This window comes from Elgaria multicarinata, chromosome 6 (assembly GCF_023053635.1).
Source record: "Elgaria multicarinata webbii isolate HBS135686 ecotype San Diego chromosome 6, rElgMul1.1.pri, whole genome shotgun sequence".
NCBI lineage: Eukaryota > Metazoa > Chordata > Lepidosauria > Squamata > Anguidae > Elgaria > Elgaria multicarinata.
The window spans coordinates 96,783,973-96,809,164 of record NC_086176.1 but is presented as its reverse complement, the minus strand read 5'-3'; the positions used below and the strand labels follow the sequence as shown (position 1 = coordinate 96,809,164).

General features: G+C 41.9%; 1 protein-coding gene across 1 annotated transcript; it reads right to left on the bottom strand.

Moving 5' to 3' along the window:
- Nucleotides 1-1,825: 1,825 nt before the first annotated feature.
- Nucleotides 1,826-24,193, bottom strand: C6H5orf34 (chromosome 6 C5orf34 homolog). Its single transcript, XM_063128671.1, has 13 exons — nt 24,144-24,193; nt 21,794-22,023; nt 20,308-20,397; nt 18,451-19,067; nt 16,737-16,838; nt 15,706-15,826; nt 13,755-13,846; nt 12,469-12,538; nt 9,570-9,740; nt 8,120-8,205; nt 5,136-5,228; nt 2,882-2,922; nt 1,826-2,058 (listed from the first exon to the last, which is right to left on the bottom strand). The coding sequence occupies exons 2-13, from the start codon at nt 21,986-21,988 to the stop codon at nt 1,826-1,828; spliced, it is 1,911 nt and encodes a 636-aa protein (XP_062984741.1). The 5' UTR covers nt 21,989-22,023; nt 24,144-24,193.
- Between the last annotated feature and the right edge of the window lie 999 nt (nt 24,194-25,192).

Here is a 25,192-nt window from a genome sequence, read left to right as displayed (position 1 = left end):
TAGCACCCTCTCTCATGTACCCCGGCAACTGGAGTACATAGGCATACCACCCCTGATTTTGGACGTAGCGTATAGTAATCATGACTAGTAGCCATTGATAGCCTTCTTCACCATGAATTTGTCTAATCTTTTAAAGCCATCCTAATTGGTGTCTATCACTACATCTTGTAGAAGTGAATTCCATAGTTTAACTATGTGCTATGTAAAGAAGTACTTCCTTTTATCGGTCCAAAATCTGCCACCAGTCAGTTCCATGGGGTGAGCCCTGGGTTCTGGTATTATGAAAGAGGGTGATATTTTCCTATCCACTTTCTCCATACCATGCATAATTCTGTACATCTCTATTATGTTTTGGTGGAAATCATATCTCCCCTCACTTGACTTTTTTCTAAGTTGAACAGACCCAGATGTTATAACCTTTCCTCAAAGAGGAGCTGTTCCAGCCCCTTGATAATTTTGGTTGCCCTTTTTTTGCACCTTTCCCAACTCTACAATATCCTTTTTTCAGATACAGAGTATTGGGTGGTATAAAAAGGCAATAAATAAGATGCCAACAAGGAATTGTGCCCAGGCCTCAAGAATATAGACACAGCCCTGCTGGATCAGACATGAGGGCAATAGCCCTTTCTAGCTGCTGGTCTCCAAGAGGCATGCACACTCTTTTAGAGGTAGCATATAGTACTCATGACTAGTAACACTTGATAGATCAATCCTCCCTGAATTTGTGTAATCTCCCTTTAAAAGCTATCTTTTGTAGTATTGCTCTCTGTGAAGGGTATTGTGGCTTGTAAATAGCCACTGGATCTTATTACTCAGAATGCCTCATGCAGCAACGTTCCATATCCCCATGGCATGAGTTTTCAGATGCAAGCATGGGCCTCATGAAAGTGATAGTTAGGACAGGTAATCTGCACTCCTACAGGCAGGGCCTATTAGAGATAGGGCCCTTTCAGAAGACACCTTAAACCATGGTGGTTAAACCAGAAAGCCAGGTGGTGTTCAGAAGACAACTTAAACCACAGCTTTAAACACAATGAATAAAGCTTTTTGCTTTATTTGCCATGGTTTAAGGTGTCTTCTGAACACAGCCCGGCTTTCTGGCTTACTGTGGTTAAAGCAATGGTTTAAGGTGTCTTCTGAATGGGGCCTATACGAAATATTGCTCCAAGTGGGCTCTGTACCTGTTGCAATATGCAAACTAAAAACAGGAGGTGTGGAAAACTGATTAGCCAGTTGTTACAATACATCATTTACTGTCATGCTGAATGAATGGAAATATAGGAGGCACTGAGTAATTTAATTTTGTGAAGTTTTATTGGCAATAAATATCCTTTTGGAAAAACACTTATAATTGCAACAACTGAAGAAGGTCCAACTGGTGAATAAAGACAGATGTCTTATCAATAGTGATTGTTCTGAAACTATACATGCACAGAAATAGCAATAAAAATTCCTTTGTAAGGCAAGAAAAAAAGTTTAAAAGTTACAGTAGATTGAACAGACTGTGTTGCCTTATTCAAACATCTTCTATAAACTACTCTCTACTAAAATCTCAAATATCAGAAAACCATGTTATCAAAAAGCACAGCTGAAATTTCACAGCGTAGCAGGGATTTTTCATGCATGTGGGAAATCAGGATTAACTCCTAAATTTTAATTCAAGTGACATTCATTTAATAAAGTTACATTTGTTATAACAGAATCCTCTCACCTTCTGCCTTCATATAAACTATGGTTTGATTATAAAGTCAGGGACTCAGAATAAACAACTTAAATTGATTGCCTGACATTGCTAGTCTGATTTTCTTTTTCATCTTCAGTCAGGTTAATGAGGGACAGCATCACTTGAAATACTTTTGATCATGGTTTGCTTTTTGGAAGAAGCTAAAAGAGAGTCAATATCATTGATAACCTTTGATGTTCTTTCCAGAGTCTCAGCTATGTTCTTTTTACAAACAACCTCACTTAAAAAAGTTTTCTTTGGTGTCTGTATGTTGGATGATTGATTTCTTTTCACTGCTGAAACCATACCTGGAATATTGCTGTTTTCCACTATAACTATAGTTGTATCGTTAAGGAAAAAATAACACAAAACTGAAAAATAAAATGCAACACTTCACACACCAGCAACAAGAGGTTAAGTCCTATTGAACTCAATGGGGCTTACTTCTCAACAGACATGTATACTTCTGAAAAGGCATGAATAGACATACAAGATTTAAAAATATTCACAGGATATTTCAAGATATTGTTATATGTGTACATTTATAGCAGACTCTGCCCAAGGGTCTCTACTTCCCTTGCTCGGCTTCGTCCATTTTCTTCTGCTGCCCCTTACGCCTGGAACGCTCTTCCAGAACATTTGAGAACTACAAGTTCAATCGCAGCTTTTAAAGCTCAGCTAAAAACTTTTCTTTTTCCTAAAGCTTATAAAACTTGATTTTGTTCTGACTTTTATACTGTTAGTTTTACTCTACCCTGTGCCTGTTTGGTGCTTTCTCTTCCCCTCCTTATTGTTTTATTATGATTTTATTAGAATGTAAGCCTATGCGGCAGGGTCTTGCTATTTTATTGTTTTACTCTGTACAGCACCATGTACATTGATGGTGCTATATAAATAAATAAATAAATAATAATAATAATAAGACTCAGACAGAAACATTTTTAACAAGGAGTGAAAACTTCTATCATAAGTAAGCAAGATCTAACTATTATGTAACAGCCCACAGCTACATGAAGGAGCTATAACTTTTTCATACTGCTTTGACTAACAAACCTAACCAAAGTATAGAAAATATTTATTACTGGTTGCATTAAGGAAAGTATGCTCTGATAACTTAAAAAGTGTTCTATAGATTCGAAACAGGTTATCAAAAGATACAGTTAAATCTTTTTATTTTTTCAAGTTCAGCAGCAACTGACCTATTAAAAAAACAAAAACAAAACAAAAAACAATAATTGAGAACATATTTCTTAAAATGTCATTTCACTTACCATCACCATTTTATAAAAAATATACAAAAGAGAAAGAAAAGGTATAGATGAATGTTCATATTTCACCCGCTAAATCCTATTTCTGTTTTAATCACTAAAGTGTACAGTTGAATGTATTTCTAATTTTTTTAACAAGCTCTTTTGTCTGTAGCAATAATGCCTGAGTTGAATGAAAGGAGAATGATACTCTACAAACTATATAAATCTTTGTATATTGTAATCAAAGCTCTGACGGTATTGGTGCTTCAGGTCAAGTAATTTCAGAAAACAGTGACACTGTCATTAGCCATCAAAGCAAAGGCTTTGGGCATTTCAACAAGTAAGGTCCAGTGAACCAAATAATCTCAGCTGTCCTAGTTTGGCGAATGGGTGGAGAAATAGAGATTTTATCCACTTTTCAGTTCTAGTTCTGCTGAGTTGGACTTTTATTAAGCCAAATCGTTATTTTTATAATCTGACTTGAACTGATTTGACTCCCTGTTAAGGTCTATCGGAACACTCCTTCCAATATTCTGTGCATGTTTTATGATCTTCTGCTAAGGCCTTGCTCCAAGTGCCTAACTGGATGGATGATTCTGTGTTGTTCCTGTGGTTTTATTTGCTGCTTATTATAATATTGATATTATTGACCTTGTTAAGATGACAGGATAAGTCACGGTGGTTAAGCATTTTGAGCTAAACTTTATGGCTTAGCATATTGTGTGAACCATGACTTAGTGTGTTGTGTGAGCCATTCCTAAACATGGTGGCTACATAGCTACGGCTTAAACACGCTCACTAACCATTTGCTGCAAAAGGGTTAGCGGCCTAACCATGGCTTAGCGTGTTGTCCGAACAAGCCTGTTGTTTACTGTACAACACCCTGAAATCTGGATTTACGAAAGACACTATGTTGGACTGGGGAGACCCAGGTGCAGTCCCCACTTAACCATGAAACTCACAGGGTGATTTTGGGCCAGTCTTTGACTCTCAGCCTAATCTACCTCACAGGGATGTTGTGAGGATGAAATGGAGAGAAGGAGGATTACTCTTTGGAGGAAAAGGCGGGATATAAATGTTAATAATAATAATAATAATAATAATAATTTATTTCTTACCCGCCTCTCCGATTGGATCGAGGCGGGGAACAACAAGAAGCATAAAATACATAAAATACTGATTAAAAACATGGTATACACTGTTTAAAAACATCCTAAAAGCATCCTAAAAACATACTAAAAATATCCTAAAATTCTACTCTAAATAAAATAAAGTAATATGATCACCCACAAAATGCTGAGGGTTGGTGTGTGTGCCTTTCTGCACAAGATATTTAGCCATTGAAATGTTAGATAGCTTAGACTCTTAATCAACCTTATTAACTTGGCTGTCCTAAGTGGCAGTAGCTACTAGGATAGCAGCATCTTTACATCCAAAACAGAACAGTTACAGCAAAACGTAACATGTACCTGTAGGCTACATGTTCTTTAAGGATTTTAAGATGTGTTAACTTGCCACTGACCTAGGTAATCTATCTGCAATTTAAGCCCACAAAAATTATCTGTAGGTATGGTGTTAACAGTGCTCAACATTTTGTTTCATTGCTTCCCTTTACCCTACTGTAAAACATTTTCACATGCAAATCCCAAAAGTGGATGCTGTGTTTGTCACCTGTTGGCAGAATTTGACTGTGTCTTGAATTTGGGGAGGAGGGGAGCTATACTGCTGTATCGAGAATACACCCAGACGACAACTCCAATCTTCAGAGGAGGCCCTATTGGCCATTCCGAGACGAACAGAACGCCGCCACGAAGAACCTCCACAGCGGGCCTTCTCTGGAGGACCCTCCCTCGTGCAGTTTGGGAGGCAGAAAACGTGACATCTTTTAAACGAAGACATACCTTTTTTACATAGGCTTTCCCTGGTCTTTAATGTAGCTAGTTTTATATTGCCTTTGAATGTTTTTAATTCATGCTTGTATTTTACGTTTTTTTAATTGTGCACTGCCCAGAGAGCTTCGGCTGATGGGCATTATAAAAATGTAATTAATTAATAAATAAGATAACGAATCCAATGAAAGGCCTGGTTCCTTGAAAACACCTCTGCAAACTTTGGAGGACTTATTTTGTGTTTCGTGGCTTAAGAAAGACATTTAAGAATACCAGTTTTCTTCAGGAATAGGTTGTGGTGAATCCGCACATATGTCTCTGTCCTTGTTCAAGCTTTTGCACCATTCCACCACGGTTGTGATGTATCTGCATTTGAGAGGAAGAAGTTGTGTTATATCTACTCTGAGTGGCCAACGCCCACTAAGAAGCCATTGCCACAGCGGCATTCCATCCCTGGCAAGGAAGGCAAACCCACCTGTCTCTGCAAAGGGGTGTCTCTTGTAGGGAACCAGATACCTTACTCTTATGATGGATTCAGATAACAACTTTCCCTGCACTTGGCTGGGGTGTGCAGCACACAATCGAGACGTTGTGCTGGGCAGAGAGAGGCCATAACTCAGTGGCAGAGCATCTGCTTTGCATGCAGAAGGTCCCAGTTTCAATTCACGACCATCTCTGGGTAGGGCTGGAAAAGCCCCTGCCTGAAACCCCGGAGAGCCGTTGCTGCCAGACTGTGTCGACTGGGCTAGATGGACCAACTGTCTGATTCAGGCCTCAGGCATCGGGATCACCCGGGTAAGAAAAAAAGTGGGGTTTTGGGGGAAGGCAAACCAACTCAGCACCATGAAGACAGAGCCTAAATTTATTTTAATCTGGGTTTTATTACTGGTAGCTGCCTTGAGGACCATGTTTTTTGGAGGAAAAGCAGGAGGAATCAATCAAATCAATCATTTTACTTGCCTGCTTTTTAATCCTAAAAAGGATCCCTCTTCGGCCAACGTCTTTATGAGTAAAAAAGCAGGCTGGCAAACAATAATTGCAGGCTAGCAAATTTTATGGGCTCATTGACAACCTCTCTGGGCTTCTTAGGGATATTATTGTACACCACCTAGATAGGTTTATACATGACTAAATTAAGCGGAGGGAGGGATGGCACTTCCTTTTGGTCCCTGGCAGCTAATGGCACAGTTCAGGTAGTAGGCTTTGCCTCCCAGGGGAAGAGAGCAGGAGGAGCTGCAAACAGATTTTGGGGCTGGGTGATGGTAAAGATAAATGTAGCCCTTCTGATAATTTGTAGAGGTTTACGGTCCCTCGCAATTGAGGAAAAGCCCAAGACTGTACTCTTCGGGACTCCGATATGGTGCCCACGGGCACCAACATGCCTATAGACACCCCTCTTGGCGTTCGCCAGGCTCTGCCCCCGCCTGATTTTTATTTTATTTCTTAAGACTTTTTAAAAACAAATTAAATTGGGAAGTTGGCATGCTGCAAACTGAAATGCTGCCCTTCAGCACCATTTTATTTGGGTTAAAAAGAGAGGTTTTGTGTTAGAACGTAAGAAGATCCATGCTGGATGATCTAGTCCAACACTCTGTTCATACAGTGGCTGACCAGCTGTTGGCCATGAACCCACAAGCAGGACACAGGGCAACAGCACCCTCCCACCCATGTTCCCCAGCAACTGGTGTGTATATAGGCTTACTGCCTCTGATAGTAGGACTGGTAGCCATGGATAGCCTTCTTGTCCAGGAGTTTTGGAGCTCAGTCCCCACCTCTGCTTTGTATTTAGGTACTTGGACAAGTTACTTTGCTTTTGGTCTCCCCAGTTTGACTTCTGGGAAATGAGTGTTTTGTGACCAGCTATGACTACCATGGCAACCATTTCATGAACGGGCAAAACCCTCCACCTGTCTCAGAGGGAGAAGCAGCAGCAGCAGCCAAACGCCTCTCCAACGAGCCTGGATCTAGCCACAGCTGAGAACCCTCTCCCTTGTGCTACCAATGGTTGCTGTTGAGGTCATCAGAGGGAGAGGAAGCAGCACTCTCCATCATGCCTAGATTTGTATGAGGCCATCAGAGGCAAACAAACCAGTGGCTCTTCCCCCATGTTTGTGATCTGCTGAACTAAAAATCACAATCTCCTTTTGTGTCATTTTTGTTTCAGATTGCAAACCTGTGGGCAAGGACGGTCTTAAGAAATATCTTTGTAAGCCAACTTGGGAACCTTTTGGGCTAAAAGATAAAAATACTATCAATAAATAAATTCCTGAAGGAGAAGGCTATCAATGGCTACTAGTCCTGATGGCTATGTGCTACATCCAGTATCAGAGGCGGCAAGCCTATATGCACCAGTTGGTTGGGAACATGGGTGGGAGGGTGCTACTGCACCCATGTCCTGTTTGTGGGTCTCTGGTCAACAGCTGGTTGGCCACTGTGTGAACAGAGTGCTGGACTGGATGGAGCCTTGGTCTGATCCAGTGTGGCTCTCCTTATATTTTTAATTTTGTGAGAGCGCGTCCATGACATTCTTGTAGAATTTCAAATGTGCCCACTGACCCAAAGAGACTGGGTCCTGTACTGGCACAGTGAGAATGGCACAAGGATATATAATGGTTTCCACGATCTTAAAGGCCACCATGATGTTGCCTTGCTTGCTGCTGCTCTGCTACCAAGAGAGCTAGGCATCTCTGCAGGCATAATTTGTACAAATGGTGACAGGGGCTGCTAAGGTGGCTGTTGGATTCAGCTCCTGAAACACCACCACCACCTTCTGAGGGATTGAAACATCTATTTATTTTTTTAAACTTATATCCTTCCTTATTTCCAACAAAGGAACTCAACTCAGCCAGCAAAGATTACCATATAATATTGAAAAATAGAGGGGTGGGTGTGCAGATGAATTAGTCCATCTCTAAGAAATATTTGCCTAATATTAAGTTGCCTGAAAAACATTTGTCAACAAGGATGCCACTGAAAGCAAAAGATAAAAAATAAGGGTACAACCTGATGCATGTTTAGACAGAAAGAAATCCTACAAGTTCGAGCATGGCTGGTTGGGGAATGCTGGGAGTTGTAGTCCCCCCCCCCCGTCTAAACATGCATAGGATTGTACCCTAAATAACTTTGCTGAAATCTGTAACACTAAAAAAGTTTTATGTCATAAAAGTAATTGGGTAAAAAGATTTCCCCTACATTTACTTTAGATGAGCTGAGCAATTCCTGAAAGCATCAAATTCCTGAACGTATCAAAACCATACCTTTCATAGAGTCCAGGATGATCGATCTGGAGAAGCTGCTGTGCTCCTTCAGGTGAAGTCAGTTTACACCAACCTGTGTTAGTATCCTGTGAAAAATCAACGTCAAGAAAAGTACCTGATTTATATCCCAATCACCTCCTGCTTGCAATTTCTTTCAGACTGGGGATGATTTTTTTAGTTCCCTCTCCAGGTTGAGGGCTACCAGGGTTGCTGCATACTAAATCTCCCTCTGGTTCTGATGCAAGCCCAGAAGAATCCTGGATTCAGCAACAAACTGATAATCTCCTCCCTCATCTGCTGTTGTTTAAAGGCAGAGCAGAGCATCCCTAAATAAATTCTACGGCTGCCACCTGCTGGACAATCACACTACCAAGAACAAAATGCCTCAACGTCCACCAGGGGTCCTCCAGTTGTTTTGGCTCCCATCCCCTGTGCCAGCATAACCAATGGTGAGGGATCATGGGAGTTGTAGGCCAAAATATCTGGAGAACCAGCCCTGATCTACACAGTCTACTAGACCAGCATTTCCTAACCTGGGCACCCTCTATATCTGTCAGACTACAAATCCTGTCATGGCCAGCCAGCAGAGCTATTGCCATGCTGGCTGAGGATAATGGGAGTTGTAGTCCAAAAAAACTGGAGAGTGCTAGGTTGGGGAAGGCTGCAGCAGGTTTCAAGCGTCCCAGAAAACCCAACATGAACTTTCCCACCTTTCCCCTGAATGTTACAAGGTACTCAAGTGCAAAAACTTAAAATATTATTTTCTTTTCCTAGCAGCCTCCTTCTCTGGCCCTAGCTTCACCTCCCAAGTGCAAATCTTCTCAGCTGGTAGGCCATGGACTCTTGAACACTACAGAGCACAGGGGCTCCTCAGTTCTCCCTAAATAAAGTTCCAGACATCTTTATTTGAGGCTGCCACTTCGCTTATAAGGAGATCACATTTTCTCAATGTTCAAATGGCAATACTTCATTGGGAAACTGCAATTTCTCATTCACAATACACACTCATTGCTAAAGTGAGAGCAATGTGGGGTGTCTTTGCATCAGACACCTACCGCTGCAACATCGGTGATGAACAATACTCCATTTAATCTTCCTTCTGTCATTTTGTGAATTTTAGATGTTATTACATTTTTAAAAAGCCACCCTGAGAGGGCTTCTGTCTCAAAAGGCAGCCTAGAAATATTTTAAATACATAAATATTACCTACACTTGAAAGTGCCTTGCAGAGCTTTACTCATAAGTTGTGGTCAGTTTACATAACCAAGGAGTAACCAAAAAGTGACTCTCTCCCAACTTTAATTTTCATGTATTAACATGGTTTTATAGAAGCCCATCCACACGGTGAAAATGAACAAGCAAAGACAGGTACACACAAGGAAACTTCCGAATAGGACATAGTTACATCAAACATGGAATAATTTAAACCAATTTTCATTTTTAGGCTCACCTGCAACTTTCCATAGTGAGAAGCAAAATCCCACATCATGTTCAGGATCAATCCATCATGAAAGACAGCATGTACTTTATTATCTGAATATGCAAAGAATCTTCCAAAGTTTGGAATAACTTTTTCAGCCAGAGGTACTGGGAGCATTTCTCCTCCACCAGTCTCAGGAGACTATTATAAAACAAACAGCATAGGAGAAAAATTATGTATGTATGTGTGTGTGCGTGTGTGTGTGTGTGTATATATATATATATATATATATATATATGTGTGTGTGTGTGTGTGTGTGTGTGTGTGTGTGTGTGTGTGTATGTATGTATGACATTTATACCCTGCTTTTTTCCTCCAAGGAGCCCAAGGTAGCATACATAATCCCCCTTCTCTCCATTTTATCCTTGCAATAACAACCCTGTGAGGTAGGTTGGGCCGAGAGTCTGTGTCTGGACCAAAGTCACCCAGTCAACTTCCATGGCCAAGTGGGGACTAGAACCCGGATCACTCGACTTGCAATCCAACACTCCAGCCACTACACCACACTTGCTCTCAGTACTATGTTCAGTACTAGTATACATCTTTGTACTAGCATTTGGCTGGCCATTAGCCATGTCAGGCCTCAAGGGCATGGTCTAAGGGCACTTAATGTAGCCATCTTGTTGAAGCTAAGCAGGTCTGGATCTAAGTCAGTGCCTGGATGGGAGACCACGGAGAGCCCCATGCAAGTTCCATAGAGGGAGAAAAGTGGGACATAATATATTAAATAAGTTAAGCAATTTCCTTCCTCACCAGGCTTCACTTTGCCTCATTAAACATCACGAAGTCTGGAAATATGCAGGGCCGTAATTGTGCTGCAGATCACAGAACGCAGACCCTAAACCAAAAATCCAGCCACTTTGAATCTTGCATTATACAGTTTTTGAGTGGTAGTTGTGAACAAATGATTGTGAGATCCCTACTGAGAACGTGAGTTTTTATCCAAGCAATAACTGGAGAGCTTTCCGTTCTTTTTCCACTGCTGAAGAAACAGGCCAGTTTTGAACTGAATAGTTTGTCTCTACACCAGTGGATCACCAGTGGAAACTGACGTGACTGTTCTTCAAACCCCAGACAAGGTCCAAACATAAGAGACCTGCTGGATCAGACCTACAGTATGGTCCATCTAGTCCAGCACTCTGTTCACACAGTGGCTAACCAGCTGTCGACCAGGAACCCATAAACAGGACATGGTACAAGAGCAGCCTCCCAGCCATGTTCCCCAGCAACTGGTGCACACAGGCTGACTGCCTTGGATACTGGAGGTAGCACACAACCATCAGGGCTAGCAGCCATTGATAGCCTTCTTCTCCAGGAATTTATCATACCCCCTTTTAAAGCCATCCAAATTGGTGGCCATCACTACATCCTGTGGTAGTGAATTCTATAGTTTAACTGTGCACTGTGTGAAGAAGTCCTTTCATCTGTCCTGACTCTCCCATCAATCAGCTTCAAGGGATTCTAGTATTATAGGAGAAAAAGGTCTCCCTGTCCACATTCTCCACGTCATGCTTAATTTTGTATGTCTTCCCTTAGCCTCCTTTTTTCCAAGCTAAACAATCTCAGCTGTTGTACCCTTCCCACGTAGGGGAGATGCTCCAGCTCCTCGATCATTTTAGTTGCCCCTTTCTGCAGAACATCATCTCTTACAAAAACAATTGTAGATGAAAACAGGATATCCAATCAATTAAATAATTGCCGTTACAGAGCCTCGAGAGGACAGCCCTCCATTTTTGGTGGTGGTTTTGTGGCTATGTCGTTGCATGCCACACATGGACTCTTCTAGCAATTTAAGGAGTGGCGAAGTTTGGGCAGGTGTTCTGATGTCACAGAAGTCTAACAGAAGAAGCAACTGGCGGGATCAAAACAAGATCCACCCTAAACCCCTAGCAAACAGCCGGCACTATGAGATTCAGCAGAAATTGGCCAGCGGCTCACAGTCTATCTTTTGCTGCCCCCTGATGTAGAGCCACGTGAACATAACCATACCTGGAAGCTTTAAGAAGCTGAGAACAAAAAACAAACAAAAAAAAAGCCCTGCTGGAGTGGTAATCCAGCATCCTGTCTCCCACAGTGACCAACCAGATGCCACAAGGTAATAGTGCAATTTACTTATTTATTTATTTATTACATTTTTATACCGCCCAATAGCCGAAGCTCTCTGGGGGGTTCACAAGATCAGTCATGGCAAAGCTGTTGCTGCTATGTTGGGAAATTATGAAAGTGGGTCCCCTGTTGCAGGTTGGGAGTCCGAGATGGGTCTGGGTCTGGACCAGTTGAAATCCACTGGTGTAACAGAACCAGGGCAAACAGCACCAGCACTTCTTGAATAGCAGGAATGTTAATTTGTTCCACCGCCCCTCAGGCTTCCAGGTTTCTCCTGAATTTAACTGGAATCCTTGCAGTAGGCTGGGGGTAGAGGGTGGGGAATGGATTTTCCCAACAATATTGTTGCAATGCAAAGTATTTGGGGGGGGGGGGGCTCGTCTTGAATGGGCTGTAAGACCCATTGGCTTTACAAAAGCCCTGTGCCTAGTAGAGGAAAATTCCTAGAACTGGTTTACTGATAGGGATCAGTGCAGCCACCTGAAGTTTTGGATTCTCCTTAGGGGTGTGGCTATGGGGACTGTCGTGATGAGCATGCGGCCTTTGATCCTGGGGGCTCTTTTTGTTAGGTCTTATTTTGTTTCTTTTTCACTATTTTTTTTTAAAAAATCTACATCTTCATCAATCCTGAATCTTCAGGCTGGGTTGGGATACAAATCTAAAACAGACACACACACACACCCCCTGGAAAATGAAGAGGAGTCTCATAGGCAAGATGGCCAGGCAATACTTTATAAGTGCCATCTTTTTCACACTTACTTACCACCTTCCAGCAGGAGACACTGTAATTATGGGTTAACGAAAGCATGTTCTCAAGATCATGTTGAAGAACTCTAGGTGGGAAAAGGAAAGAGAGAAAAAAACTTGCATTTCATAATGACATATAGGGTCTCTTCAGACAACACCCCAAGCCATGGTTAGGCTACTAACCCTTTTGCAGCAAATGGTTAGTAAGCATGTTTAAACCATGATTGTATAGCCACCATGGTTAGAAATAGTTCACACAACACGCTAAGTCATGGTTCACACGAGACACTAAGCCATAATGTTTAGCTTGAAATGCTTAGACAGCATGGCTTAGTGTGTCATCTGAACAGGGTTACAGGCTTATAAAATATTAGTATTGCCAGTTTATGTTCAATTGGGTAGTTATAGATAGTGCCATAACCCTACGGTGGACAGAAGGTAGACTGGGATCTACTGGCAAACCACTGCATGAACTGTATCTGAGTCCCAATTGTTTAATAACCACCACCACCGCAAAATAGACTTTCCCAAAACATGCTTCTCTACTGTGAATAGATTTGCACTTTACTATACAGGTCATACAAGTGGCTCACAGAATGACATCATTAATTAGCTCCGCCCCTAAATTGTTACTTTTCATCTGGCTCCACCCCCTCAGCACTATTTTTGCACCTGACTTCGTTTACTGGGACTTGAGGTTCTATTCAAACAGTGAAAAATAAATGGCTTGCTGCCCCTGCCCCCCTGGGTAAAAAAAGAGACTGCGATATGACATTATGAATGTATCATACCAGGGCTTCATTGTATTATTGCTCCTGGTCGTTTCTAGGCCTAATTCTTGCAATGCCCCCTTTCTAGTGAGGTATGGCAGATGGCTACAAAAGAAGAGCCCCCCCCCCCCCACAGTTGAGGAATGCTGACCCTCACCTCAGAGAGGCCTGCCTGGCACCAAGTCCAATATTTTTTTGGTGCAAAATACCTTTCTATTTCCTAGGCCTTTTTTAAAACAAAAATGTTGTGGTTTTCATTTTCTTCAGCCCTCTGGATTTTTATCCCTTTGTTGTCTATTTTAAACTGATCCGGCTCTGGGGTTTTACTTCTCTGTTCTCTATTTTGAATCAATGGTTTTGATTTTATCATTATTTTTTTATTTGTCATTGGTTTGCACCAGCATGGTAACATAATTAATTTTTGGTTGCAAGCTGCCTGGAGAACTTCTGCTATAGGGTAGCATATAAATTCTGTAAGTAAATAAATAAGTGAACAAACAGCTAATAAAAACACATAGCCAAAATATTTCACCTTACTGCTTGTGTAATAATTGCCCACACAGAGTAGAGGCTCCCAGGTATATCAGGTGGCAGCGTATTTACAGAATACATTGTTTCTTCTCTCTTGAAAATTACAGAATGAAAAAAAGAAAGATCTTTACAAAAGTGGAAAACAAGACTCCTAATATAGTACATTGTATATTGTAGTCTGTGGTATCTTAAATCCCAGCGTTGACCATCATATGACTGTTCTAGTTTGCTGCAATTGCCCAACCCCCAAAATGTGCAGATATCAACATTTCAAACGGCAAGAACTTATTTCATTTGACAATAAGTTGCTTCTAACTCTTGGGGCAGTATCAAACATTGGCAGCCAAACAATGCTAAATGCACTGCGCTATTGGGAACCACCGTTAAAACCAAAGAGAGCTAGCACTTGCTATGCAATCTCGAAAACTAAGCCAAATGAGTGTTTCTGGAATGGGACAAGTCAGCGGAGTGGGGGGGGGGGGGGAAGAGAGGGATCTCTAACTCTCCCTTCCAAAGTTGGAGCACCACCTCTGACCTCAGAAAGGGTTTTCCAAGGCATCCTATGGTCCCTGGGATATTCGCCCAGAGACCATAGGATTGCTCTCTTAGATGCCTTAAGCTACAATTTAAACATAAAATAAATGGCCCATCCCTTTTGCCGTCAGCCTCACCCAGCCAATGAGAGCTTCTCCGAAACAAAATTTGGCCCTGAAAGAGGTTTGACACTCCTTCAGTAGACGGTACCGGGCTAAATGGATCAAAGGCTTAACTCAGCACAAGGCAAATTTTGTACATTTTGAGGGCCTCAGGTGAGGTGAGATTCTGCTTCCAGCTTTCTCAGGGCATTAAAATACAAAACATATTAGCTCAGTTCAGACAACACATTAGTCAACGCAGTGTGAAAACTCCACTCAATGGTAGTGTTTTTAGGGGGCACTCACCACACAACATGTTCTAACTCCACTGTTCTGTGAATGTGGGCTACCGTGGAGTTGAGTAAAATCCAACATAATGTTTGACTGACAGTTCCTCTGCCCTCTCTTCCTCTCCCAGTCCTCCAGACAGTTCCTCCACCCTCTCTCCTCCCTGGTACTCCCAATGCTATCCCATCAGCCATTGTTGCAAAAAACCAATCCCGGTAGCTCTCCTAGAGCGGCACTCGCTCCTTTCGCCACTCTTACCAGAGAACTCTGTACCCAGTGGAGAAGTCAACTCAACAGAAAACTCCACAGAGACTGCCATGCAACACATAATGCAACGGTTGTGCAGGAACTCTCCTCTGCACAGTGTGAATATTCTGTGTGGAGTGTTTTCCAAAAAAAACCTCCACCGTTGTGTGGAGTTTTCCTGCCAGACAATACATTTCTCAACGGTGGAGTTCTAAAACCACTGTTGAGAAGCATGTTGTCTGAACTGAGCCACTGTGTACTCATGGGAGGGAGAAGTACCATCACCAATCAGCAAAGATGGAAAGCTACTAGCTTGGTTTGTGGATTGTGCAACATTTTACAGAGAAGAGAACTTCTGAAACTCGACAACAGTAAAGAAAAGGACCTCTCAAGGCACAATCATTATAGAGGCAGCAGCTAGGAGACCAGCAGCTAGGAGAATCCTTGCCCTCTGCCATGTCCCCTATTTGCGAGCTTTAAAATGGGGAGCTCAAACTGACAACTAAGTCACAGCCTCAGATTTTAAACATTCCCACCATTCCATAGACATCTCACTATTTCCAAAAAGGCAGCTTCCTGTGTATTCCATCTCCTGCCATCTCTCAAGTATCAAATCAAACAAACATAAAAGAAACATAATGGAGACCCTAGTATCTAAGATTTATCTCTCCATTATGTTTTTCTTGATAGACTTTATACATAGCACCTTCTCTTATACCAGACACTAGCAGTCTTGAAAAATATTCAAGGATGGGATTAAAAGATAGAACTGTAATCATTTACCTGTTTTGTTATTTCCTGAATAAAATAACGAGTGAAATATTTTCCCAAAAAGGAACCTTCTGATTTGAAAACTGATCCATCACCAGGGTAGATTTCTATACTTTTCCTTCCAAGAAAAAACCTAAGGGGGAAGTATTGGTCATTAGTCCCACTAAATATTTTATTGTGTTGGATCCAGACTTACTCATATTTAAAGTACTCTGGATCCAACCCATTTTACTGAAGTGGCTGCAATGCAGTTCACAGTTTTCTGTGCTTCAGCTTCATTGAGCTCAGCTGGACTTAAGAACATGAAACTGTCCTAGCCTGTGGCAATGCTTTCAATGTAAAAAGGTTAAAATGTTAACCTTTGTAAACCGCCTGGAGACCTTCAGCTATTGGGGAGTATAGAAATGTAATAAATGAAATGAAATGCAAGTTTTATAATATACAAAAATAGATTATTGCTGTGAACAAGAGACTGAATTACAATAAACCAAGTGCATTTATAAAGTGTTTGTTAAGGTATAAGCTTTGTTCTTTCAATCGTACAAGTCCCTTAGTTTTCTATCTTTTTAAGCTGGTACAATCTATCTATGAATTTATAATGACATCATTAAACTTGCCAAAAAGATAAGAATTATAGATTAGTAATAATAATAATAAGTTTGATCCCAAGTTGCTAGACTCCTGTTGGAAGGACTACGGTTGAGAGGAGGCAATCTTTGCTGATCATCCCTTTCCCCTTCAGCCCTCCGTATCACCCAAGAATGCAGATTTTCAGAGAGCACAGGGGATTGCACGGGGAAGAAGGAATCAGCAACCATCACCTCGCTCCCATCTGCCAGAAGAAGCATCCTGTTAGTAGAGTTCTGTTCACAGGATCTTTGGATGCCTACCAACATATTTAAATATTATTATCCAAGAGACAACCCCGCCCCCACCAACAATTTTCTTAAAGTTAGATAAGCAAACTAATTTGTTAGCCTTTAAAACTGCCTTTGCCAACCAACACACACACACACACACCACACAGAGTGATTTTCTTTAACCTGTAAATGACACCCTTGCTCCACAGCACTTTGATTGGCTGGGAATGCGAATAATGTCCACCATCTTGCTTTCTCAGTTGGAAGGAATCTGTGTAACTCCACCTGTGGATTAAATCAATGGAACATTTACTAAGCAAAACCCAACTGCAATCCTTAAAACAATTCAAAATCCATACTATAAATAATACTACCCCTGTTTCCTCAGCAGGAAATCCCACTTTGTTCAGTGGGACGTATTCCTAGTAACTGAGTATAGCTGGGCTGCTGGGGAACCTGCAGACCTCCACATATTGCTGGACAACAACTCCCATCATCACTGATTATTGGCCATGCTGGCTGTGGCTAATAGGAGTTGAACCGCCCAGAGAGGTTCGGCTATTGGGCGGTATAAAAATGCAATGAATAAATAAATAAGAATTTAAAAAGTCTAACAATATCTGGAGGGTCACAACTTTCCTACTTCTGGGATGGGAAAGATGAAAACACACACATCTTTGCACCTGTCTGCCCACCAGTTTCTGAGCAGAAAGAAGGCAAGCTTTCTGAGCCTACATAAGATTTCCACAGTAATTGAAGATTCCTTACTGTCTATTATAATTATTTAACAGATACTGCAATTTATTATCGTACCCTTTGAAAAGGATGTTTATGTTTCTTTGAATGGTTTTAATTTTTGTGAACCGCCCAGAGAGCTCCGGCTATTGGGCGGTATAGAAATGTAATAAATAAATAAATAAATAAATAATATGTTGATAAACTTTGGCCTATGTTCCAAGGTTCCTTTAGAATTCTGATCAAACCCCAGAATTTATTTATTTATTTACAATATTTATATACCACTCTCCATTGAAAATTTTGGAGTGGTGTACAAGATAAAATAAAAACAGAATAAAGCACTTTAAAATAGATTTTAAAAGAAGCAAAATGTACAGTGAACCGTGGCTGGTCATTAAGGAAAGGCTTCCTGGAATAATGATGTTTTCAGGAGGCGCCGAAAGGAATACACAGTTGGCCCCTGCCTGACCTCCAGAGGCAGGGAATTCCATTGGAGGGGGGCTACCACGCTGAAGGCTCTTCCCCTGGTAGACTCCAATTGGAGGATGGATCTATGTGGAACTACCAGGAGTATGCCCTCAGATGACCTCAGTGACTGGGCAGGTTGGTAGGGGAGAAGGCGCTCTCTCAGGTATCCTGGTCCCAAGTTGTTTAGGGATTCACCGCTTCCACTAACATAGGAGTCACCAGCCTCTACTGCTCTGTTCTCCTACTTCAGAGACAATATTATTCCACTAACTCCCTACCTCTTATGTATCATATGAAGTTTCTGAAAGAGATCAGCTGGAGTGAAATATTATCAACAGACATAGCTAGGTGTCAAATACACAGAAGCAATTATCAGCTATAGATTCATCGAGAAACATTCTTAATATCTAGCTTAATATTCTTATTCCTTGCGCACGAGTGTATATTTTTACCGTCTACTTCTCTAGTACTTTTGTATGTGGATGACTTTACAATTCCTAGCTCCAATCTCCAAAGCATTCAGGAGACATCACTATTATTCCCATATTGCAAAAAGCCGGTGAAAAGTCCAACTGTGCTTCAAATCATTGTTCGTTGCCTGCTGATCATTGCCTGCCTCGGGGGAAGGAGCTTTTTTAAAAGATGGAAAAGCAGGATATAAATATTTCAGCGTAAATAAAATACAATTAACCTGTGCAGATATGGAGCATGGCAGCTGAGTGGTAAAGCTGAAGGCAAAGAAGTGACCGCCTTAGACATTTCACACGTAGAAGCATCAATCTGTCCATTTCCACTGTCTTTGCTGCTTTCATCAACTTCAGCTTCATTCCCAGTGTATGACTGGTAAAACGTGAGCGCTAACGACAGTGGGTATCTCCATTCTTCGGGGCAGGAGGACACAGACAGATGCTGTATAACCCTAGAATATTCAGAGGAACAGTTCTGGAAAGACCCAGAGATCTCATCATCTTTTTGCACAGGACCTGAACTGCTCTCTTGTGTATGATTCGCTGCAGCCTTGCAGGGGTTTTTGTCTTTGCCTTCAGTTCTCAGTTTTAAGACAGAATGCTGGCTGAATCTTCCACACCAATCTTGGGTCAATTCGCTGCAGCTTTTCTCCAAAAATGGGAACCTTTGGCTGACTTTGCATAAAAACTCCACTGTAAATTCTTGCTGAAGCTCTGGCAATAAGAGGCAAGCATGACCATCTAAAGAGGAGACCTTCACATTGCCGTTATGCACATGTATTGCCCCCCTAGCAGTGTGGGGACTGGGCCACTTGGCTTCACAGATATCTGTGAAAATAACCTGTAAAGAGGAATCGGAATTGTTCAATCTTAAGCACAAGTTCATCTTCTTTACAACTCTCTGCTAAACTTTTGATTATTTCAGTTGATCGATACATCATTACTAGTAAACACAGCTTGCATTTTACAAGCATAGCTACGTTCCTGGCTGCCTCTGGAAAGCCCTGCCTCCCGTGTTCTGAGACTGGTTTCAACTCCCACAAACTAAAGTCCTATCCCAGAACTGTGCCTGCTTTGGTAAGCATTCCATGTGACTGCTGATGTAACAAACATCGGCCATCCTGAGTTTAACAAGATGTGTGTATCCTGTATAAGAGCGTGTTGAATTACATGTCTACTAAATTTCTCTTTTTTTAAAAAATTAAACAATTATACACACAAAATAAACGTCACTTAAAATTTTAAATGTATAAATTTGGGAGACTATGACTATGTATAAACTTACTCAGCAAGTGCGAGTAATGAATTCTAAGGTGAAGAATTATTCATTTCCTATACTGAGGCACTTCAATCTTTTGAAAAAGTTTCCAACAAAGTAAAGTTGCCTAATTTTTTTCAGAGTAATATGCACAAACACACAAAATGCCACACACCTACATACTCACCTTTTATATGCTGTAGAACTTGTATTTTTACTTTCACTCGGAATTGAGACAGTAAGCCTCAGTTGAACAGAAGTATATTTATATACTTCAAGCTTTATTAATCAATGTAATTTGAATTATGACATAAAGGCTGGGTTCACATAATACACTAACCCATCCAGCATAGGTTGTTGCTGAACCATGGGTTATTGCGTTTTATTAACACAATGGATTTTCTGCAGGGTGGATTATCATGTTTTGTGAACCGCCCAGAGAGCTTCGGCTATTTGGGCGGTATGAAAATGTAATAAATAAATAAATAAATGTTGTATGAACGCAGGGCATTTTTGCAAGGTTGCTTATGAACCATGCAGTGTGGTTTGTTAACCACTCTGAGCAACTCAACAACAAGCCAAAGCTTCTCAAGATGGCCTGCTTCAGAAAAATAAAACACTGCACGGTTAACAAGCCACCCTGAGGAAACTGCACTGCATTCAGACAATACGATAACCCATGGTGGGTTAGCATGTTGTGTGAACCCAGCCAGAGTTATCTGATAACTTAAGAAAAAATAATCAGTATAAGCAGCCAGTTGAAAATTTAACCAGAACCCATTTTTGTTTGGAAAAAAAAATCCAGCACACAAAAAAAACTTACATGTTTCCTTTTAGGAGGTATAATACTTGAAGGTAAATAGGGACGATTGGAATATTGATTCCGGAAATCTATTGCACACAAAAGTTGCTTCTAAAAGAAGGGGGGGAAAAGAGAGTATCAAAGATTTAAGTGAATTTGTAGATTTGCAAAAGCATCTAATTAATTCTCTCCTCACCTCCAACCATCTTTTTTTTCAATAGGAAAGGTTAAAAAATCCATCTTTAGCTCCACGGACCTCCATCTGTGCCAAGGACTTTTAAAATTGTCATTTTAAATGTTTAAAAGTTTTAATATTGGAATATGTTTAATACAGTTTTAACTTTTGTATATCTCTATTTATAGGTTTTAAATGTATATATTTTAAATGTTGTAATGCCACCTTGAGGCCCAGCATTGGACAAAAGGTGGGAGGAGGAGGAGAATAATAACAACAACAACAACAACAATAATAATAATAATAATAATAATAATAATAATAATAATAATTTAGTGCAGGAGCATTGAACTTCATTCCAGTTGTGGGCAGAGTCAAAGACAAAAAGGCAAGGACCAAAATACCAGCTTATTCTAACTTAAAGGTCTTACTGGAGGGAAAGGGGGTGGGGTCAAGAGAAGAGAGCATGGCCTTCTGGGTAACCTTGGAAGGCCAGGTTGGGACTCTGGACCCAAAGTTCCCCAACCCTGCCTTAATGGCATAGGACAAGGTAACAAATGTAAACAACATACCAGAGGCATATCAAGAAGACAAAACATGTGCTTTGCAGTTATAAGGTTCCTGACCCAGTTTCAATTCCAGGGTCTCAGGTGGAAGGACTAGGAAGAGAGACTCCTGCCTGTGACCTTAGAAAGGTTCTTGTCAGAGTAGGGTAGCTGTTCCCAAGCTTTTATTTTCAGGGATCCTTTCCATATCAATATGCCTGTCAAGGAAGCTCTGCCCACCTATCGCAAAACTCTTGCGCATTGTAGAGGATTCTGCAACTGGGCCTTGTTATTGCCACGCATGACCTAGCACCCAACACACCTCTCCTGTGGAGGAAGGCAACAACAGGCAAGCAGACTTTCAGTTCACTTTGTCTGCCGTTCCTGGTCTTCTCATTAAGATTCCCTTAATGAGCTTCCCAGGAATCCCAAGATTTCCCAGAACACAAATTTGAAAATGATTGGAACTCAAATTATTAGCTATAGTAAGGAACGTCACCCATACTATGAACATCAGAAATAGAAGGAACGAGGAAGAAAAGAACCGGGTCAGGCAGGCCATTAGTCTGCCTGGGGTATCTGCATGCATTCTTTTCAAACATAAACCCACCAACTCTTCAGGATTGGCAACCTTGGCTATTTTGTTCAGCACTTTGAATGACCCGTCGTGGGACAACACTCTCTTTGGAGTTTATTTCAGTGCTTGTGAAAACATGCCCTAAATGTCACTTTTATTATGCCACAATGTCCCCTTTTCTCTGCTTGCTAAAAGAATGTTCTTGTTTACCCGGTAGATGCTAATAGCAAACGGTGTCCTTTGGCGAACCCGCACTGGCGGCTGCAGTGGATGGGCAGAGGCAGGAACAGCCTTCTCAAATAAAAACTCAGAGCCACAAGGGGAAAGGAGCAACCTGGATCCGTCCAGATAGTGCACTTCTACAGAGTTATCCTCGTAAAGGGTCATGAAGCTCTCTGACTCCATTGCGACAGATGAATTGCTGTTGATTCAGAGAGAACCTGTAATGAGTAGAAACGCGTAACTTCATAGGGTGGTTTCAAGTAATGGCACAGATGCCAGTATTTACAAATTTATTCAGAACGATCAGCTGCACAAGACACCCTGCATAATCTAGAATAATACACTGTGCGTCTGTCTGTCTGTGTCATTTCACCAAGAGTGTGAAATGTAGAAATTTGAAACCTGGCACGCCTACAAAGGGGACCCTATGGGTGTCTACCTGAGGGTTATTTCATTTTTAAAAAACATTAATTTTAATTAACGTAACTATGTCCATGTGGTTGAAGACTGCTGTATCAACTTCAGCCACTAGGGGCAGATGTCCCTAACCAGCACACAGCTTTGCAGCCCTTAATAGGTTGAAGTCATGGGAGATTAGTAGAATTATAGGCCTATCCCCTCCCCATTGCTATTTGTTAGCTTTCAAAGCAGCTTTGAATTAAATGGTGGGATAAAAATGTCATCCTGGGACTGCAGAACTGAAAGAAAATGCACTCTGGTCCCATTCATTGGTCAAAGTACTGAGAGGCCGTATCCCTGTATCCTAAGAAAACTATTCCAGCCAGGAATAATTACTCACAAGTAAGCCGGTACAAGATTGCAGTTGGACCAGCCCAGTTCCAACTATTGTTCAGAGAAGGATCAGCTGTAGGCCGCAAACTCGCTACAAGGGAAGCACACTCTGACCTGGTCACATGGGTTGAATATGGGCTGCTGTTGAATTGTGGGTTGTCCCTACATGCCAACCCTGAACTATGGTTTAATTATGGATTCTTAACCATAAACACCCATGACTCCATGGGTTTCTTCCTGGTTGTTCATGGTTAACAATCCCTAGTTAAACCATAATGCAGGATCTGTATATAACAACCCACAATTCCACAACCAATTCTCAACTCATACTCTGAGTTGACATTACATGCAAACCAGGCTTGAGTTAGACCTTTGCTCCATCTAGCCTAACACTGTTGACACTGAATGGCAGTAGCTCTCCGGCGTTTCAGGCAGAATTCCTTCCTAGCCATACCTGGAGGTGCAGGGAATTGAACCTGGAATCTTCTGCATGTGTAGCACATACCACCAAATTATGGCCCCTCCGCACATGTGTGTGTTGGGTTTTTTGTTAGACCGCTTGCTTTGTATTATTGTAGTCTGTTATAAGCCACCATGAGCATCATTTAGTTCGAAGGCAGGACATCAATGTTCAAAACGTAAATTAAAAAGTAATATTAAGCAAATACATTTGCAATCCAGTGGATGTTTAATCAGAAGTAAACCCCTCTGAGTTCATCCGGGGCTTACTCCCAAGTAAGCCGGTACAAGACTGCAGCCTACCTATTGTTTTAGAATGCAAGGAGTTTACCAAATTTGCCTCACTTGTACTGGACCTTTAGTTCTATTCTACAGATAGTAATTGTCAGCCTCTATTTTGCGAACACAATTGATAGCAGAGAGGACAGGGAGTACAAAAAGAAAGAAACAGGCATAGTTAGATTGACCCAAACAGGGGAAATACTCCAACCTTTAAGTCACAAGTTGAACCCAATACGAGTCCCTCTAAAAACAAACTAAGGTGATGGGTGCCAGTGAAAGAAAACCGGGACCATGGAGAAACAAGAGGGAGGTTTTCCACATGACTAGGGAACCCTTGAAGATAGTAGAAGCGTAGAACACTTAAACTATTTACCGGGTGTGTGGGTGGGGGTGGGTGTAATAAACCAACGACACCAAACCGCCCAAGGAGGGCTGAAGAAACTCAGTAGCCAGAGGCAGGTCAGATTTGTTCAAGTGCTTTATTACAACTCACTTTCCCCCCCCCCCCCAAAAAGCTGTCCTTAACTCTTTCAACTACATACCGGGCAAGAAAGAAAAAGGAAAACGAGCTTGGGAATGTCCTGTTTTGGAGGGGGAGATACATAGTGCTGCCTGACCGTGAGCACTCCTGCTAGGAGGTGGACCTGCAACATTTTGTTGCAGCTCCAGCTCGCCCGCACGGTTTACCTTCCTGGCTATTCCACAGGGAGCCCTCCGCACCTCCATTACACAGCCGAAGCACCGCGCCCCCAGCAAGCCCTACGCCAAAGCAGAAAGGCAAGGGTGCCGTCTACGCCCAGCTTACCCAAACGACGGGAGAGCCGTTCGACTCCGTTGCTTCCATCCGGCGCGCCGAAACGCGGGCAAACCAACCACACAGCGCGCGAGAAAGCCAAAGGGGCGGAGCTAAGTGGGCGGGGATTCATACGGACTAGCGGCTCCTATCGTGGGCGGAGTTTTGAAGGTGGCCCGGTGGATGCGGGGCGCGCGTCCAAAACAGGATCGCAGCCGATTTAGCCCCGGATTCCCCACCACCACCACCACCCAGAAAAAGCTTTGATTTGTTTTAAACAAGACAATAGTTCCAGCTCGCAACCTCAGCACTGGCATTATGTGAATGAACTGGAATTTTATATGGCTCTATCCAGCGAGCTTCCAGGATATGTTTACCATTTTTAATTGTTGTAAACCGCCCAGAGAGCTTCGGCTGTGGGGCGGTATATAAATGTAATAAAATAAATAAATAAATATGCGTGGTTTCTACACGCGAAACAGCAAAATTCACTGTGAAAATCTTGTCGGTAAAAAATAAACGTCGTGAAATCGGATCCATCCAAGTACAAACATTCCCCACCCCACATCCGAGGTATGAATCCTCAAATGGAGATACTGCAAGCCAACTCTTGGATTACAGCTCAAATGTAGAACCTCGCCCCCATCAGATCACAGCTCGTATCTCTGTCCACGAACTGAACCGTAAACAAGCGATGGCTTTTCTAGTGCTCGTGTGGCAGGATCGGATTAGATCCCTTTTCAATGCCTCCATCAAAGCAAACCCCCCTCTCCACTCTTTCTTCATAAGGCCTTTCTGGTTCTCCTGTTAATTTGAGGTGCTTCTAAAATGAATGACAGAGGTGGGGTGAAAAGGTGAGGGCTCTCTATAGGTGTGCCGCAATAACCACCTGCAGGGTTACAGCCCTTGCTCTTTGGTGGAGCTGGGAAAAAGGAGCTTCAGGGAGAAGCCTTGAAGAGTTACCGCTTACAAGGGAGGCATAGTGCCAAGTGCGCACTTGGCTTTACACTGGGCAACTTCCCAAAACCATCATTATTATATTTATTAGTATCCCGCCTTTA

Excerpts from the sequence above, each read along its gene's own strand:
- C6H5orf34 (XM_063128671.1), bottom strand. The coding sequence starts at position 21,988 with ATGGAGTCAGAGAGCTTCATGACCCTTTACGAGGATAACTCTGTAGAA. Across the intron at positions 13,847-15,705 it reads TTCAGGAAATAACAAAACAG|AGAGAAGAAACAATGTATTC; the intron begins GTAAATGATTAC and ends GTAATTTTCAAG. Across the intron at positions 9,741-12,468 it reads GTGTCTCCTGCTGGAAGGTG|TCTCCTGAGACTGGTGGAGG; the intron begins GTAAGTAAGTGT and ends GTTTTATAATAG.